The sequence below is a fragment of the Hippichthys cyanospilos genome, chromosome 9 (assembly GCF_059441005.1).
Source record: "Hippichthys cyanospilos isolate Australia breed blue-spotted pipefish chromosome 9, RoL_Hcya_1.0, whole genome shotgun sequence".
Lineage (NCBI taxonomy): Eukaryota > Metazoa > Chordata > Actinopteri > Syngnathiformes > Syngnathidae > Hippichthys > Hippichthys cyanospilos.
Window position 1 is genome coordinate 4,646,795 of NC_142377.1, and position 18,572 is coordinate 4,665,366.

At 37.1% G+C, this 18,572-nt stretch overlaps 1 protein-coding gene across 4 annotated transcripts in view; it reads left to right on the plus strand.

Annotated features, from left to right (window-relative positions):
* The window catches only part of slc12a5a (solute carrier family 12 member 5a), a 184,453-nt gene extending 172,552 nt beyond the window's left edge, over nucleotides 1-11,901 (plus strand). The window contains exons 21-26 of one of the 4 annotated variants that reach the window (XM_088422436.1): nucleotides 2,168-2,275; nucleotides 2,676-2,801; nucleotides 4,448-4,683; nucleotides 6,734-6,748; nucleotides 6,918-7,051; nucleotides 10,175-11,901. In XM_088422436.1, coding sequence (XP_088278562.1) covers nucleotides 2,168-2,275; nucleotides 2,676-2,801; nucleotides 4,448-4,683; nucleotides 6,734-6,748; nucleotides 6,918-7,051; nucleotides 10,175-10,266 — 711 coding nt within the window. In that variant the 3' untranslated portion in view covers nucleotides 10,267-11,901. Of the gene's footprint in view, nucleotides 1-2,167; nucleotides 2,276-2,675; nucleotides 2,802-4,447; nucleotides 4,684-6,733; nucleotides 6,749-6,917; nucleotides 8,434-10,174 lie in introns of those variants that run through there. The other 3 variants (XM_088422437.1, XM_088422433.1, XM_088422434.1) reach the window with 3 other exon arrangements.
* Nucleotides 11,902-18,572: the final 6,671 nt, after the last annotated feature.

The following is an 18,572-nucleotide window of genomic DNA, read 5'->3' on the forward strand; positions in this document are numbered from 1 at the left end:
GTAATTTCATCATTTTAATACACACGCCATGTGTTATAATTGGACAGCCGTGGTATGTGTAACCACTAAAATCAGGGGTAGATTTATATCCACGTTTTTGTAAAATTCACCCAAATTGAAGTCACAAGGGGTGGGGCTCGACTTATAAGCGGTGTTGGGCAACTTATGTCAAAACTGTAATGCGTTATTTATTACTTATTACTGTCATTTCAAAGTAATTAGTTACATTACAATATTACTACATTTGAAATGTGAGGCATTACACGACTGTTGCATTACTTTTATAGTCATCTCACCAATATAACTGTAAATTTCGATTTGCCATTCTAAATGTAGCTCATTACGCTCATTACACATCCAGTGGAAATTTGGCTTTAGCCTAAAAACAGTACAATTCATTTCATCTGTGTTGTATTGTAAACCCTGAAAGTCAAGATCCAAAATTGTTTTTTTTGTATTTCAATCCCTTTATAATTGAACTTCACAGCATGGTGATGCATTTTTAATGCTTTCGGCAGAAACAGTGCATTCCACATTTTTAATGTTAATATTCAAATTCAAGTTCAGGTTAGGGACAGACGTTTCCAAAATAGATGGTTTCAATGGGGAAAACTTTAGCAACTAGCCGACATCATTGATATTTTGTATGTACTGTTTAACATGAGTTTTTGTATGCTTAATCTTTATACAGATTTACCTAATATACAGATTATTTCTTATGTTAGGGTATTATTAATAGCAATTGTACAGTGAACATTTGTGTTAGCTTAGGTTGTTGTTATTGCTAGTGGCGACAAGGTTCTTGCTGCCAAGGTTCTGAAATGCTGCTGAATCCACTTTGAAAAGTGGCAGGTTATTTTCTACGTGCAACAAACCCCACCACCATTCTCCTAACCTCTTGAGGTCGAAGTAGCAGCCTTGAAACGGTCATTGAATTGGTCATGATCATTTTGCCTGCTTTGTTTTATCCCCACCCTCAATCCTGTTTTCTTTTCGCTAACTGGTTTGTCAAATTACTGATACTATTTAGCGAAGTGGACTGCTCTTTAGGTGTCGCGCACAAAATACACCTAACTATTCACTATTATATTCTTCTTGCCTTTATCTGTGACGAACTGAAAGTAATGGGCGTATGTCCATCTTGGGCACATGTTGTCCATATTCAACCTGTCATCTGCAGCTGCCGCACACACATCTTTGCTGTATAGAAGTAGATACTAATCATAGAACGTAAACATTTTGCCCCTGACTTTTGTCTTCCGATCTTGCGGTGTTTTTGGCAAATTAATAAAAAACAAAAAAAAGACACTTTCAGGCAGTGTTACTCTCATTTGTAACAGGTAAAATATTACCATTTTATTGTGTGTAATATATTACACTACCACGTTACAGCAAAAAGTAATGCATTGCAGTACCGTATTTTCCGCACTATAAGGCGCATCGGATTATAAGGCGCACCCTCAATTAATGACATACCTTAAAACTCTTTCCATATATAAGGCACACCAATTAATAAGGTGCAATTCCCTCAATTAAAGACATATTTTAAAACTTTTTCAATCACAATATAGTAATACTCAAAGTAATAACAATAATAACTCAAATAATAACTCTAAACTCTCACTAGCATAATAACTCAATGTCAATATGACCAACCTTGTTCCACTGTAAACAAACAAAAGAAACAGGTAAAGCTTACTTTATCAGTTCATTCCCCATCTACGAATCCCAATCTCAATATTGATCCATATTTAAGGCGCACCTGATTATAAGGCGCACCATCAGCTTTTTAAAAAAAATTAAGGCTTTTAGGTGCGCCCTATAGTACGGAAAATACGGGACTTATAAACTGCATAACTCAAAAGAGACCAATTTTTTCCACATATCTGTGTTTGATTAACATTAATTTGAATGTAAAATACGTAATAGTTATGGAAAATACGGTAATTACATTACCTTTGCATTGCTTTACTCCCAACACTGCTTATAAGCAAGGTCGAATTGTACTCTGAAAAAGATGGTACTTTTTGACCTTTTACAATAATAACTGCCTCAAAATACTTCATATTTTACGTCCAGACGCTTAATATCAGCATTGTCACTCACTGCACAACAGAACAAATTTGTTGCGTCTGTGCCATTAGCCCACTTGTGTTTTTGCCCCCAGCATGACAGCGACATCTCAGCGTACACCTACGAGAAGACCCTGGTGATGGAACAACGCTCGCAGATGCTGAAGCAGATCAACCTGACCAAGAACGAGCGTGAGAGGGAGGTAAGAGCGTTCCCGCCCTCACCGCACTCAAAAACGTCGTCGCAAATGGGACTTGACGGCTTCAGCTTGGCATGGCTCGTCTTGATTTGACTTGACGTGACACGACACGTAAAGCGCTGGACCGAAACGTATTTTGGGCTAAAGCGGAGTGATGGGATGCGATATTGCTCTGCATCTTTGCTGTGGAGCGTGACAGCACAATGTCTTGGCACGGGGATGGAATAAATAGATATTGATCTGAGCTTTCTGCTATTATTACCTCCTGCAGGTCAAAACACGGTTGCTTTTTACTTCACTTTTATGAGACACCGCAAGCTAAAACCTGGTGCATGAAAACAAAAGCATCTCTTAGTTCTTGCTTTTTTTTTCATTTTTCTTTATTGCTGTGATATCTTCACAGATCCAAAGCATTACTGACTCATCCCGCGGATCCATTAGGCGCAAGAACCCGGCATCTGTCACCACCCAGCTGAGTGTGACCGAAGAACCGCCGGCGGCCGGCAAGGAAGAGAAGCCTGAGGAGGAGGTAGCACGCTCGCATGGGACAAACTTCTAATCACATTTGTTGAGATATTCTTTTTGATAACCATTTTTTCTTTTTAGCGCGTGGCGTGTATGCAAATGCGGTCGGTCATGAGTCAACCGGAAAATCTCATTTTATTCCACACTTACTAGGGCTGCCACTGCTCAGTGTATTCAAACTTATCAAAGAGCAAAATGAGCAACTCATTAGCGACGTGTGTGCTTTTATATTGAGGATTTGTCCAACAAGAAACGCAGTATTAATCTGTTTGTCCACTTTCGCACCCCCCCCAAAAAAAAAAAAACAGATGCATTTTTGCATGCATTTTTTTGCATTTTTTAAATAGCTTTACACAAATGTACATTACAAAAATACAATACTACAACCACATCTCAATACAACAAAATTATTTCAATTTAGTGGACATTATATTACCTCTTCTTGTATCTGGCGCAATATGATACACACATAGATTTTCGGTAAGCCACAGTTATAGTTGATGTTCTTCACACAAGGTGAAGAATATATTCCCCTGAGTATTATTGTATTTGTATGCATGTGCGTGTTTTAACTCTGCCACACAGATCCATCAATTTGTATTGTTTGTTAGCATTGATTACATCTCTCATATATATATATATATATATATATATATATATATATATATATATATATATATATATATATATATATATATATATATATATATATATATATTAGTTACAGAACCGCATCTGTCTGTCATGCAAGAAGCCGTCACAACATGTCACCGCAATACAGTATAGCTTTTTTTTCTAAAAAATCCGCGAAAGACCGAGGGCGTGAAAATCGAAGCGTGAAGTAGCAAGGGATCACTGTATATGAAATATGAGGCATCACACTACTGTTGCTTTACTTTTATATGACTCTCACCAACATAACTGGAAATATGGATTTGCCATTCTAAATGTTGCTTGTTAACCCTACGTGACTTAATTAACTATTAATTAACTATTAACTATTAAATATTAAATTAAATATTAATTAACTTCACAGCAAACCTCAACCCCTCCCCTCACAATCACCTTTTTGTCATTCCAATCAGCCATGCGTTTGATTGCCCCCTTGTTTATGTTGGGATTTGCTGTTTCGGTTAGCTTTTTGTCTTTTTGTTTGTTCTTTTTATTATTTGTGTTTGTGTCTTAAGTTGCTGTTGAATTGTTTTTTTGTCATTTTAGTTTCTTTTATTTTCTGTTGTGTCGATTTATTTCTTGTAAGGATTTCTGTCCTTTGTATCAATGCAATCCAAGGCAAAATGAACAATTAATTAACTAGTTTGCTTTCTATCACGGTTAAAGAATTGTTTCCAAACACAAAAGCAATTGCAGAAACGAATGCAAAGACTGAGATGTTACACTGCATTGCAGTACCAAAGCGCATTGCTTCCCAAAATGTGAGGTTACCGTACTTATACTGTAAATTCTGTTTTAGTTTCTCTGCTATGCTGTTTAGTAGTCAAGCTATGGAATGACCAGATGATTTTCTTGAACCCCACTTCCTCTCTTTTGTCCCTCTCAAACATTCTGTGACTTTGACCTGCATTCCAACACTCGTGGATTTACATGTATCTCCACCTCCGGCCTCGCAACCATCCGTCCTCCTCCTCATAGTCAAAGTCGGCCTCTCCCCCTGTGTCCCCCCCTGCCCAGGTGCAACTCATCCACGACAACACCACCCCGACCAGCCCCGCGGCCCCCGCCCCTGCGCCGGCCCAGGCCGAGGCGGCCCAGAGCCCCGGGGAGCAGGTTCAGATGACCTGGACGGAGAAGTGCGACGGAGACACCAGCAAGCCGGCCGATGCTGCCGCCACTCCGTGCGGCATCAAGGACATCTTCAACATGAAGCCGTGAGTGCCTCAGGTTTTCTACGCCACGACACCCGCACACATCTTACAGCTAGGAATGTCGACCGAAACTGGGTCCTGAACAAGCTCAGAAAGTGAATTACCATAATTCCCCTAATATAGAACACCGCCTTAAATTTAGGGTCAAATTGTGAATAAGACGCACCGACACTATGGCAACAATGCCTAAACTATAAAAAAAAAAAAAACTGAATAAATCTCATCTTCCTTAACTTCATATTTTCTTGTGGTCATATAAAATTGTAGCACGTTAAGAGCGTATCAAATCTACTATATTGTGAGTGGTCACTGAACGCCACGTCAAGGTATAGTTGAATGCGATCTAAGTCATTGTTTTTTCTTTCCTTCACAATGCAACTTTAGTTCATTTTATCATAAATACCGAAGTGAAACACGTGGACCATCCATGTTTCACCAAGTTCGAGTGTGTTTATGCCAAAAGACCGCAATTAATAAACGAGTCAAATGGAAAACATTTCCGTGTTCTTTAAAAGTAACAACAATAGCTAACATGAGCTGCCGTCAGCTAACAGCTAACTGAGTTCCGTCCTCTTAGCTCGGCCGATATAAAAACGTTAATGAGTGCATCCAAACTGTGGCTGAAGGATAAATCTTCAAATGGTAAAAAAAAAAAAAAAAAGCTCTGAATTTCAAATTACCATTTACAGGACACACCCATACTTTTGGCCTGCATTTTTTGGGGAAAAAAAGTGCATCTTATATTTCAGTAATTCCGGTAGTAACCCAATCAAGGTATATTTCTGCTTTTTTTTTTCTCGTTAAGATTCCAGTTATCATTTCAAGGTACTTATTTACATTTCTTCCATTTTAAAAAGTGTTTGGCTTAAGGAAGGTATATTTAATGGCTGGTATGAAATAAATTAAGTACCTAAGTACTCAATTCTTTGGGTAATTTTTTTTTTACACAAGTAATAAATTATGCCTAATATAGTCAGTTTTTGCCCTTTTAGACTTTCGACGAAAAGTGGCCGCAGTGCCCATTGAACGGTTAAAGTAATTAGGCCCTAAAGTAATTAATTACATTGGTAAGAAATTAATTAGTTACTGACTGTCTCTTTGGTGCTGAAGTATGAAAGTAATTGATTACTTGCGCTACTAAAGTAATTGATTAGTACTTGAGGTATATAAATACTTAAATACCTAAAAAAAAAACAATTACTTTAGTATTGAATTCATTGCGTACCATTCATTTTATATCCTCTTTTAGCCAAGCACAAAAAGTACAGAATTCATGTCTGAACTTGTCAATAATGTACAAATATATCTCTGGGATTGAATGAGTAAAAGAGCAGAGCACCATCATTAATGGTTGTGGAGACATTTTTTCATGTAAATTTCAATTTATGCTGACACAGGCCATACAAAATGACGTTCAATATTCACAAAAGAGAGCAACACTGGTTTCAACATCTTCGCTTTTTTCCAAAGGTCTTGGAGCCACCAGTGATGCAATTAATAAAATGATTAGCCAAAGTGAATGAGCACGCAGTTATCTTTGTGGCTGACAATTCAGTGCATCAAAATATTCAAGCGATCCTTTTTTTTTTTTTTACACAGCTTACTTTAATGTATCGAAAGGTATTTCCACTTGTGGTTCTGTCCAAGGTGTTTTTTTAATCTTGTACTGTCCCAATCCCGTGATTAAAGGTAAAGTGGACTCCCATTCTTATTCCTACTTGGATGAACCATCTGAGTACTAAGTTTTTACTAGAATTTGCACGTGAAGGATACACACTCTATTTTTTTGTGTAACGTAGTCAATTGGTTATTAGATATACAGTACTGCAATTGGCAGTAATAGTTGATTTACTGACTGAAGTAAATATGTATGAATCTGTACCTTTTTTTAAAAATTGTATTTATTTTTTTTACGTAAGAAGTTGAATCACTACTTCTACTTTAACCAGAGTATTTTTTTGAGTATCTGTGCTTCATCTTAAGTGCAGTGTGAGTACTCTTGCTACCTCTGGTTCTGACGTCTACATTTTTTCCCTTCTTGCTCCTGCCGCAGTGAATGGGAGAACTTGTAAGTACTAAAGATTCTTTAAAACTCATTGCGACTCTGACATAACATGAACGGATGAGGACAGTAAAAATTTGAGCGAGTGAGCATCTGTCACCCACCACCCCAGAAGCGGCTGTGTCTCGCCTTGCAAGTCCCGACAACCTTGTCCTGCCTCTGTGCTTCTGCCCAGGAACCAGTCCAACGTGCGACGCATGCACACGGCGCTGCGACTCAATGAGGCCATCATCAAGAAGTCCTCAGAGGCCAAGCTGGTCCTGCTCAACATGCCCGGGCCTCCCAAGAACCGGACGGGTGACGAGAATTGTATCCTTTGCGAAGAGAGGCACGGCACATTCTGCAAAAACGTGCACGTTAGATTAATTGAAGACTCTGTTTTCACTCTAAGTCTAAGGCATGAGTGTTCATCTTTGTTTGCCTATGTGTCCTGTGATTGGCTGGCAACCAGTCCAGGGACCATCTTGCCAAAGTCAGTGTCAATTTTCAACATGGTGGGTGAGGTGATGTAAGGTTGTGGACCCAAATGCAGGGAGGCAGATAGGCGGGGTGTGCTCAAAATAAAGAGCACAACAAATAAGCAAGATCAAAGACTGCAAAAACCCCAGAAATATAGTTTGTAAATTAAACACACTCAAAACTGACCAGACAACAAGAAACACCTGGGAAAGACACAATTGGTGCAGCTCGCTGATTGGCACACACAAAAAAAGCAGGTTAACAAGGAGAGGTGGACACAAACACACTAACTAGACACTGGCACAAGGGGAAACAGAAACTTTAAGTAACATGAACAAAAAAAACAACCAAGCGAGAACATGAAAAGAAATCAAAATCGAACAAAAACCCAGAACAGGAAAGAACGGAAAACCCCGACAGCAACCAACACCACCCACAACATAACAGATTCGGTAGAGTATAATGAGGTCAACATGAAGGGCACAACACTGGGCAGCCATCAATTAATAAATTATGAAAATGCATCAAAAATGGCTACAAATAGATATTAGATTTACATGACTGTATAATAATCAATCATGTATTCTGTAAAGAATAATAAAAATACTCCTAAACCCTTTAAACTATATTAATTGTAGTAGTTGAATGCAGTTTACTTATTTGCCTTGAGATGGTGCTGTTGTATTGGTGATGAGTGCAGAGAGACCTTTTCAGGGTAATTTAATAATTTGTCCATTTTTATTTCACATTTCCAGTGACTCAGGAATCATTTACAGGTCCGCAGAAGCAATATTATTTTTTGGGGGGATTATTTTGAGCAATGTAAATTTAGTTAAGTTTGGGGTGATGCCAAGTGCTTCTTGTGTGATGTCATTGCTAAAGTGCTAACAACGTGCTAACACCGCAAACGTCAGACGCAACAGCCCAAAGTGGCATGTTACATATGTGTTTTTATGTGAGTATGTACAATGTTAGCCGTCTGTTGTTTTGATGTATGTTAGTTCTAAAGTGTAAATTGTTGGTGGGAAGTGTGGATGAAACAGTATCAGACCACAGTAAACATAAATGCAAAAATCTATTGTCTCGTTTGTGGGCAAGCCGGCGTATTAATGAATAATAAAAATGTCTTGCATTTACTAATATTGATACTAATATTTAGTTTAGCACAAAGATGATACCTAATTGCTCTATCTCTATGACTGATGTAGCCAGATGAACAAAGATTGATGAAAAAATAATTTTGGGGTCAATTACAGGAAATTGAATGATTTCCCATCACATGACAAAGTGTAGCTCAGATGGACCATTTTGAGCTTTAAATGGGGGAGTGATAACCTTTATGTCTAGTCTTGTATTTGTCAAAACAATCACCCTGGTTAATTTTAATACCCGGAGCCATGTTAGGAACCTATACAAGGTCAGGTTGTTGACTAGGCACTGCAGTCATGTCTTCTACCCACCGCTTGCCATTGAGTGAAATGCCAGATTGTTATTTTTGGCATATTGTCATTTGATCAAATAAAGAATATTCTGAGTAAAGTCAGGTAGACATGTTCCAACTAGGATATACGCTGTATTTGAGCAAGAAATATTAGAATTCACTACCTTCATTGTCAAGGGGGTTCAGGGGGAAAAAAAAGTCTATATCTATCTATCTATCTATCTATCTATCTATCTATCTATCTATCTATCTATCTATCTATCTATCTATCTATCTATCTATCTATATATATATATATATATATATATATATATATATACAGTCGGCCCCCGGCTTACGAGCACCCTGATTTACGAACAATTCGCCTTACGAGCGTGGATCAGGGAGATTTTTGTCCTCCGCTTACGAACAAACCTCTCGTCTTACGAGCTATTCGACATGCCGGCCATTGAGTATGTATGTATGTATGGAAGGAAGGAGAGAAAATTAGTGAAAAACGGAATGTTGTGAAGACTTTGCAAACTTTATCTGTTAGACATAGCTTCTAAAATTACTAGCAGCGGTAAAGAAAGAAATAAGAGGATGATGTTTTAGTATCTGCGTGATTTGCACCCTGACTGAAAGAGTTACTGTAACACTGTAAGACCAATAGCATATGTATCGCCGTGTTAACTTTGAGCGTTGGACTCTGCCCCCCACTGCTTACACCCAGCTCAAGTCTCGTCGTTTCAAAGGTAAAAGCTATTAAACCATTGTATTTAATATATAATGCAAGTGTACAGCAGATTATGTCACTCAATTTTAATATATGTATACAGTGTGTCGTTATTACCTAAGGCTTCGGCGCGCGTTGCACGCATTCACGAATTAACATGGGTTTGGATTGCCCGCTATACGAGCAATTCGAGATACGAGCGTAGCCGCTGAACGGATTAAGTTCGTAACCCGGGGGCCCACTGTATATATATATATATATATATATATATATATATATATATATATATATATATATATATATATATATATATATATATATATATATATATATATATACACACACACATGATAGTTTAATTAGGACAAACTTACAGGGGTGTTGAGGCTCAGTGATAGAATGATTGTCTTCCAACTCAGATGATGTGGATACCATCATGAAACAAAATAATAAATGATAATAAATAATCAAATAAAACACCTTACAATATACGTTATACCAATATACGTTATACGTTACACCTTTCTATATTTTTTGTAAATGCCTTACTATATATACATGTGTGATGGAAAAATTAACTTCATGAACTTGTAATATTTTTCTGCTCCTCTGGATAGCACACTTGGTTTCAATATTACCACAATCCCCCAAATAGTAGACACCCTTTTTTTTTTCAAAAATGAAGGCCAAATGTACGTGTGTGTGCGTGTCCTATAAACGGTAACTTAAAATGTTGATTTTTTTTTTTTTAATTCAACACAGCTGCATCAAGTTTACTTGACTTTCATCTTGAAATCCCTTAACCGTTCTCAACCAGACATGGAGTTCCTCGAGGTCCTCACTGAAGGTCTCAACCGGGTCCTTCTGGTCCGCGGAGGCGGGCGCGAGGTCATCACTATCTACTCCTGAAAAAGCAGAGCCCTTGTCCCTTCTTCTTCCCTCCAACCTGACCATTATCAATCCCCTCTCCCACTCGCCAGCCCCCTGCTCTTGTGTTATCCCTCTCACCCAACTCACTCAATGCTGCTTCATCTTCATGTCGCCCTCACCGTTTAATGGCGTACCATAATCGACAGGCGGCCAAACCCGGCGTAAGCGCCCTGACGAGCGGAATCGCGCCGAACCAAGTTGTAGACTGGTTTAGTCGCTAGACCTAGATTGGTTCCGTCTTGGTTAGCTGAGCCATGCTTTGGCCGTCCGGCGCATTTGCATGCAAACTTGTCTTTTACGTTTTGATTTGGTGTCGTTTGCATTACCAAAACGTGGGGAGAAAAAAAAAAAAATAAGCAAAGAAGATGTTTAAAAACGATTCCCGTTGTCGGGGCCTTAGACCGCCGCTAAGACCGCCACCAGCCAGGAAAGGGGTCATCACATACGAACTGTGAAATCCACGCGGGCCGCTTTAGCGTTATCCGCCGTCCTTGTATTCTCTTAGTGGCTCTTTGCCCCTTGTAGCCACTCTACGTGCCAAACAACAAAACAAAAGAGGGGAACAAATGTCAGCACCCCCACTTTAAAAATCCAAAAAATGATTAACATCCCTTTGTTTTTTCAATTTGAAAAAACTACAATGGAAACATACCTATGTAATACACAAAGTCAATTGCAATAATCCTTCAAACACATGAATCCTTATAATTTGGTGGATAGATCGCGGTATAGACTGACGGCGTTGGCAAACAAGGTATTCTCACATTGTTTTGTGTGAGATTAAAAAAAAAAATGATCAGCCACTTGTGTTTTGCCAAGTGGCTGGTACGCAAATGACAAGGTTAGCTTACCTTGTAAGACAAACTGTGACTAGCTTGTTAGCAGCAGGCTAGCAGCATGAGACGAGGACGTAAATCAAGGGGCGGGGGATGAACCATCACGACCAGCAGCCCTTTGTGTGGATCCCTGTAAATAATGTACAAGCTCTGATGCTTTGTTGGGTATGAGTGTAGTATTTTGTGACATATTCCAAGAAAAAAAGAGAAAACAATATGAGCAACAGTCCTTCGCTATGAGGGTGCGCTTGAAAACAGTGATTTTAAATTTCTATTTATTTATGGGATAGCCTCCACGCGCGCTGCACCTGCGCTGTTCATGCAGAAGTGTTATTTTTACATCTAGAGAACAAAAAATAGGTATTTATGTTTATAGACAGAGCTTATCGAAAGAGTATATCATTAGCTCGACAACATGTTTATGTCGTGTTTTGCCAAATTTGGATACATAAAACGTGCCATATGATTTAAAGAATCCAAATATATATATACCGAATCAGAGAACAAAGTGTGCTAACTTTATTTCAAAGGAAAAACAAGTAAAGAGGTCTATGTTAATTTTAAAGCATTGGAATGGGAAATAGATGAAAAAACTCTATTCCGAGACAGCTGACAAGAGGACAGCGGCTTCTGTAGCAAGGAAACCCAATTTGTCCACCAGAGAGACTTCTATGCAGTAGACTAACCATTAATGTTTTATATATTGAGAAATATATAGTACATATTGAACACATACATCCGTACATATATACCTACATACATCTTACATCTTACACACACACACACACATATACACATATATATATATATATATATATATATATATATATATATATATATATATATATATATATATATATATGTATATGTATATATATATATATATATATATATATATATATATATATATATATATATATATATATATATATATATATATATATATATATATATATATATATATATATATATATATATATATATATATATATATATATATATATATATATATATATATATAGTATACACACACACACACACACACACATACATATATATACAGAGGTGGAGACTTAATCAGCACTGACAGACTTACAGTCAGTCCATCACCGACGAATGCACATTTTGCCAATCGACTGATTAATGACGGAAATGCCCAAAGTAAACTGCAAATTAAACAATGTCAGAAGTGCAGTTCTCATCCATCGTTGTAATCGTCAGGACTGTCGTGACGTCATATGTCCAGTGCCTGTCTCTGCCCCTTTTTGACTACTTCATTTTATTTCAACTGACTTGTGTGATTGCTAGCTATATTGTTACATTTTTATAGTGCTACTGCAAAATGTCGTATGTCAGCATGGGGCATCCTGGGATTCATTATGGCATGATGATGAGTGACGGCTTTGGGAGGCTCAGTGAGGACATCTACTGGTTGTTTGCAATGCAGTTGGTCACTCTTTCAAGCAACCAATGGCCTGCACTCAATTTGCAATTTGCTGTGGGACAGGAAATGTTTCATGTTTTATAAATTCCCTAACGAAAGACCTTTTTTTTTAAAATTGTAAATTCAACCTCAGCAATGCTTTGTTATACTTATAGTGTATGTGACGGATACACTATAAAGTGATAGCTGGTATAAAGTGATAGCTGACTTGCATCAAATCACAGCCTTTTTAAGCATGTTAATGCCATCCAGGGTACGTGATTGGCAATTGTGCTACACATTTCTCTCAAATGAGAATGCTATACATGACTTCATTCTGTATTTAAAATGCAGAATAACTATGAAATGAGATCTGTCATTAATTTTGAGTGTAGACAGTAAAACTGTTTATATATATATACACACACACATACATATATATATATATATATATATATATATATATATATATATATATATATATATATATATATATATATATATATATATATATATATACATATATATATATATATATATATATATATATATATATATATATATATATATATATATATATATATATATATAATCAGAAGTCAGAAGGAGATCAGCCAGCATAGAAGTAATTGGCAAATTTTGTCCACTAAATTCCTAATGGAATTGTCAAATTTTGCACACTAAATTTTGCCCTCTAGTGGTTGCAATAGCGTGGGCAAAATACACTGACAGTCCGACGATTATGATGTGGTCGAAAAAAAAGCGCCAAATTTAGCTTTCTTGTGATGGTGGTGAGTGGGCAAAAATATACTGACGGACCGACAATGTAATTTTTTTCCGGCTTGAAAAAAATGACAGATTGACGATGATGGAGAGTTGGGCGGGGCTCTGATGAATGACGAATGTCGGACCAGCAAAATACTGTAAGTTGCTCACCTCTGCATATATACATGCATACTTAAATATATATACAGTACACAGCATACAGTACTGTGCATTTGTCTTAAGCCATCACTAGCTTTTTTGTTTTTGCCTTTTTTTTTTAAATCAAATTGCGAGATTACATCAGCAATATATGTGACCTTTTTTGTGTGACACAAGCATAATGACATTAGGCACAGTTTTAACATAAGTGAAAATCGGAATTAAAAAAAAAACAAACAGTGATTCAGTTAAATGTATTGCACATAAGTTGAATACAAATTCTAGTCCTTTGAAAACAAACCACCCTTCATAAACTATAATGTATTGCACTTGTATTGTACTAAGTTAAATACAACTGAATTGTACTTAAATGCAAAGCTGGGCAAACCATCATAATATCAACCCGTCGTTGACCGAACAGACACCTTCGGGAAGTGCTTGCACACTTTTGGCGAGCATTTTATGATGTCAAGTCTCATAAAAAAATTAAAAAATAAAAAATGATGGGATGTAAACCCGCTTCCGGCGGTGCTCAGTCTGTTTAGTCTCTTCGAAGCTTTGCCTCATGAAGTACTCGTCAAAAATGTGGAAGTGCTAGCCAAAATGAGAGTTGCGCCAACGACAATTCGAAATATCGACAGTTTGTACAGATCTGATTTTAAAAGTACTGTACTGGATGATGAGAAAATATAAAATATGTAAGATTATGCACAGTTTGAGTATTTTATTCTGCAAAATTAAGCTACACTTTGGTAGGGTGCGGTTCAAGGTATTTATTTTGACCCTCAAAGTCCCTTGAAGCTAGTGGTTAGCATGTCTGCCTTGCAGTTTTGAAGGTATGCTTTCAAATCTCGGTTCAGGCCTTCCTGTCTTGGGTTTTCCCGAGGGACTCCAATTCTCTGCTACATTTCAAATGATTCAAAATTGCCCTTGAAAATGGACGAATGAGGAAGAAGCCCCAATGCCAAAACTACACCATCTGAGGCTAAAACGACCAAGCTAATGGTGGCATAATACTTTGCGTCTGTACATATACATGATTGTGGTATTAGGTCAAGAAGCGCATTGGTAAGAAACGTGCAATAGCTCAAACGGGGGACTCGTATTGTTCATTTTTCTTAAGGCATCTATTTTGTATAACGTCTTCTGTCGAGTCACCTCGAGTGACTTTATTTGCATTTCTTGGGGGAGGGGAGGGGGAGTGTCACTTGCACTTGTAGTAGAATTATAAATAGATACTTTACATATTTATACATATATACATATATATATATATCTATATCTATACAGTATATGGGAATTCCAAAAGAAATTAGTTTCTAGAGCTAAAACAAACAAGAGAAAAAAAAAAACTTTCTTTTTGGTGTTGCTCGAATGTCCAGGACCATTTGTAGTGAATGCTGCTAGAACTGGTAGATGTCTTTGTACTGTACATTAAGACCGCCAAAACCACAACACCACAAAGTGGTCATTTCAAAAGTGAACAACTAAAAAGGGTATTGACAATACATATCAGCGGTGGCGGTTGACGCTAAGCATTAGAAAAACTACTGATGCAATAGAACATCCTCTTTTAGTTATCAGTGAATTAGTTGTTACATAAACTATTTGGAGATTGCAAAAAAATGGGAATATAATTTATGAATAATTTTGGCTAACAAACAGTAAATAGTTTGGTTGTTTGAAAACGTTTGCCTGCATCAACTGAGCCTTTGAAAAAGTCTGAAAAGGGGAAACACGGGAAGTGTGAACAATCTATTTCAATTTCAAAAAATATATATATAAATATAATTCTCAATGTTTTATAATTGCTGTTTGCATGGTACCATGTGGCGATATTTGTTTTCGTGGTTTTTATAGTGACGCCGCGTGCTAAAGACGACAGTGGAGGGGGAAAGGCTGCCAAACGTCATTTTAGAAAAGAAAATAATTAAAAAACAGTTCACTTTACTGTTACTTGTTCTATTTATTGCTTAAAGTAGTCTTGTGAAAGAGTTATTTCTGTTGCGAGAATTTGGGGTGGTCATTTGTACATATGAATGAATCACTACAGCCACTGTTACTAGTGTTGTCTTTTCTTGTACACTGTTTGATCACTGTGGACTCAAGTCTTAGAGTTTTGTAAGATGATGTGCAATATTATTTATCTATTTGTTTTTGTTATTTATATCAGATCTCTACACTTGCTCTTTTTTTTGTCCTATTTGTCAGTCAGACGCATGGTTCGCTTTCATCCTGAAACGGAGAGACTGCAGCAGCGCTTTAGCGCCTTCTAGTGGCGCTAGCGTGCAGTGCAGATCTCAACGCCACCATCCACTGAAAAGCATGTTTTCTCTTTCTCTGAAACAAAGAGCTTTTTCTTTGAAATTAAGGATGAAAAACAAGCAATTGACCACCAACGTTCCTCTGTTTAGGCGAAAAAAAGAATTGAACTTTTTCAGATGTAGTGAAGTGTGCACATTTTGACTTTTTATGTCTGTCCACTTAACACAAAGAAAATTAAGTGTTGCTTCCTTTTGGATAAAAATCATAACGCAAACTGTGGCGAAACATGCTTTTCGTTGGGAAAACTTTTTTTTTTTCTGTTACCAAATTGTTGTTTTTCATCAGACTAGTTTGTATGTGTGTCTGTGTGTGAGTGCTCGCACGTGCGTGCTCATGTGTTTCGAATTTAAAACCATTTTTTATTACAGTACTTTTTTTTATTTTGATTTTGAAAATTCTATGTCCTGTATTTCCATTTTTATGAACTAAAACACAAACAAAAGTATGTTGTTGGATTTATCGGGGTGGGGGGGGGGGGGGGGGGGGGGGGGGGGGGGGACAAGACATCAACCCTAATATCATTTTGATTGGAGCAATGATTTTGTTTTACTGTCCAGTGACAAGCATTAATTTGCAAATAATTGTTTTTCAGTCCAAATTTATGTCGCGATGTGGACAAAGCTCACAACATGTGCATGTTTGGAATGCAATTTGGATAAAAATCCGATTGGAATACATATTTTGATGCAAATTTTGAGGTCTTTTTGTTTTTTATTGATGTGTCGTCAGTTGGCAGTGCAAGTCATTGTTGTCCAATGAAAAGCATGTATTTCCAAACACTTTTTTTGTTTTTGCTTAATCAATGTGATCAATACAGTATTTTAAACTGGATCAAGATGGACCCCCATTAAACCCGTGCCCACCGCACACAAACTGCTTTGTTTTGAAAAGATCTCATATACTTTGATTTCCTCCTTGCCAAAATACAAAGATTTCCTAACACGCAGAGTTCGTAGTGCTCAAAAATATTCATCCATTACTCCACAAAACCTTTCATCCTACCTCACCCTCCCCTCCTCCCCAACCTCCAGCTATGTATTTTAAATGTGACTGCAGCATCATTCTCAAAATTAATCCAAGAATATAAAACCTGCGCTTCCAACGCCGGGAGCGGCTCTGCTCGGACACTGCCCAAACAGTCCGTTTTGGAACCAGCGCGCACACCCCACACTGACCCAACCTACCCCAATTCCACCCCAAGCAACTAACTGTAGCATGACACACACACACACACACACACAAAAAAGCTGCCTGTGATCATTCCTCAAGTCTCCATCCTTAAATGGATGTCAAGGGCTCCGATTGAACACGAGTGAGCAGGTACGGGAGCAAAACAAAAAAAACAACACACCCCATATTGTGGAAAAGAGGTCACTCCTAATGTTGTGACAATATACATGTGACTTGAGTACATTACTAAAAAGAAAAAAAAAAAAAAAGCTGTAGCCATGTGCTGCGAGCAGAGCCGCTCTCCAATCACATTGTAAGCATTGTGTGCATGCATGTATGAACATGATTAATATAATTGAGTTTTTGTGCCCTCAAACGTGTTTTTTTCCCCTCTTTTTTGGGGGGTCACGCACTATTTCCCACCACTCCTCGCTTTCTTTTATCACTGGAAGAGTTTCCAAATTATTATTATTGTTATTATTAGAGTACAGAATTCTATTTTTCATGTATTATCTTGAGACAATGACTACCAAAGTATATTTAACTATATATATATATATATATATATATATATATATATATATGTATATATATATATATATATATATATATATATATATATATATATATATATATATATATATATATATATATATATCATGAACATGTTGTGCAAATTTGGGGAGAATCTGTAGCCACAAGTTGAACAAGAAACATGCCAAAAGAGTAAAGCCCATTTTATGATTTGAGAAAATACATGTGCAGCTAGACCAAGGGTGTCAAACATATGGCCCACCGGCCACAAATCCAACTCACAAGGAGGTTTGATCTGGTCCGCAAGATGATTTTGGGAAAGATTAAGAAAATAAATAAAAAATAGGACCAAACCCATTTGTATGGTGTCCATAATCCTTCGACAAAATTCTTACTTTCTTTAGCAATGCTCAGATGAGCACTGCAACTTCGCCACACTCACGTGAAATAGTTTGCTGATCATTTCAGGGACCACCACACTAGTGTTCACCTTAGCTCCTGGCTTCGTCATGCTACTGCTCAATGCAGATGAAATCATTTGATCACACATTTGCCTTTGGTCCGTTTTGTATGATAAACAACCATTGTTGATTTGTTTTTAATTTGATTTATTTACAGCTCAGCAGTTAGCACACAGGGCTTCCATGTTTGACTTGACATCATGACTTAGCCACCCAGTGTCCAAAAACCCTCCCCCCACAATTTTATTGTTTAATCTTTGGAATTCAATGCATGCCTTAAAAAAATTGTACAACCACGTTTTGATTGAGGCGTTTTCTTTCCACTGAATATTTGTTTTATTGTATTTGATTTTCTACAGTATATAAAATAGTGTATTTTATGTAGAAATGGGAGGGAAAAAAACAATTATTCCCCATTCAAATCAAGCAATTTAAGGAAAATTAATATATTGACATGTATAAGAGACTAAAAATCAACTTATTTTACTTATCTTTGTATAAACATATCCAACAACAATTCTTAAAAGTGACTGCCGCTATCCTGCTTGGAATTTGGGACCAGATTGGCACGTAGGAAATATCTACATATTACTTGACACATTTTTTTTTCCC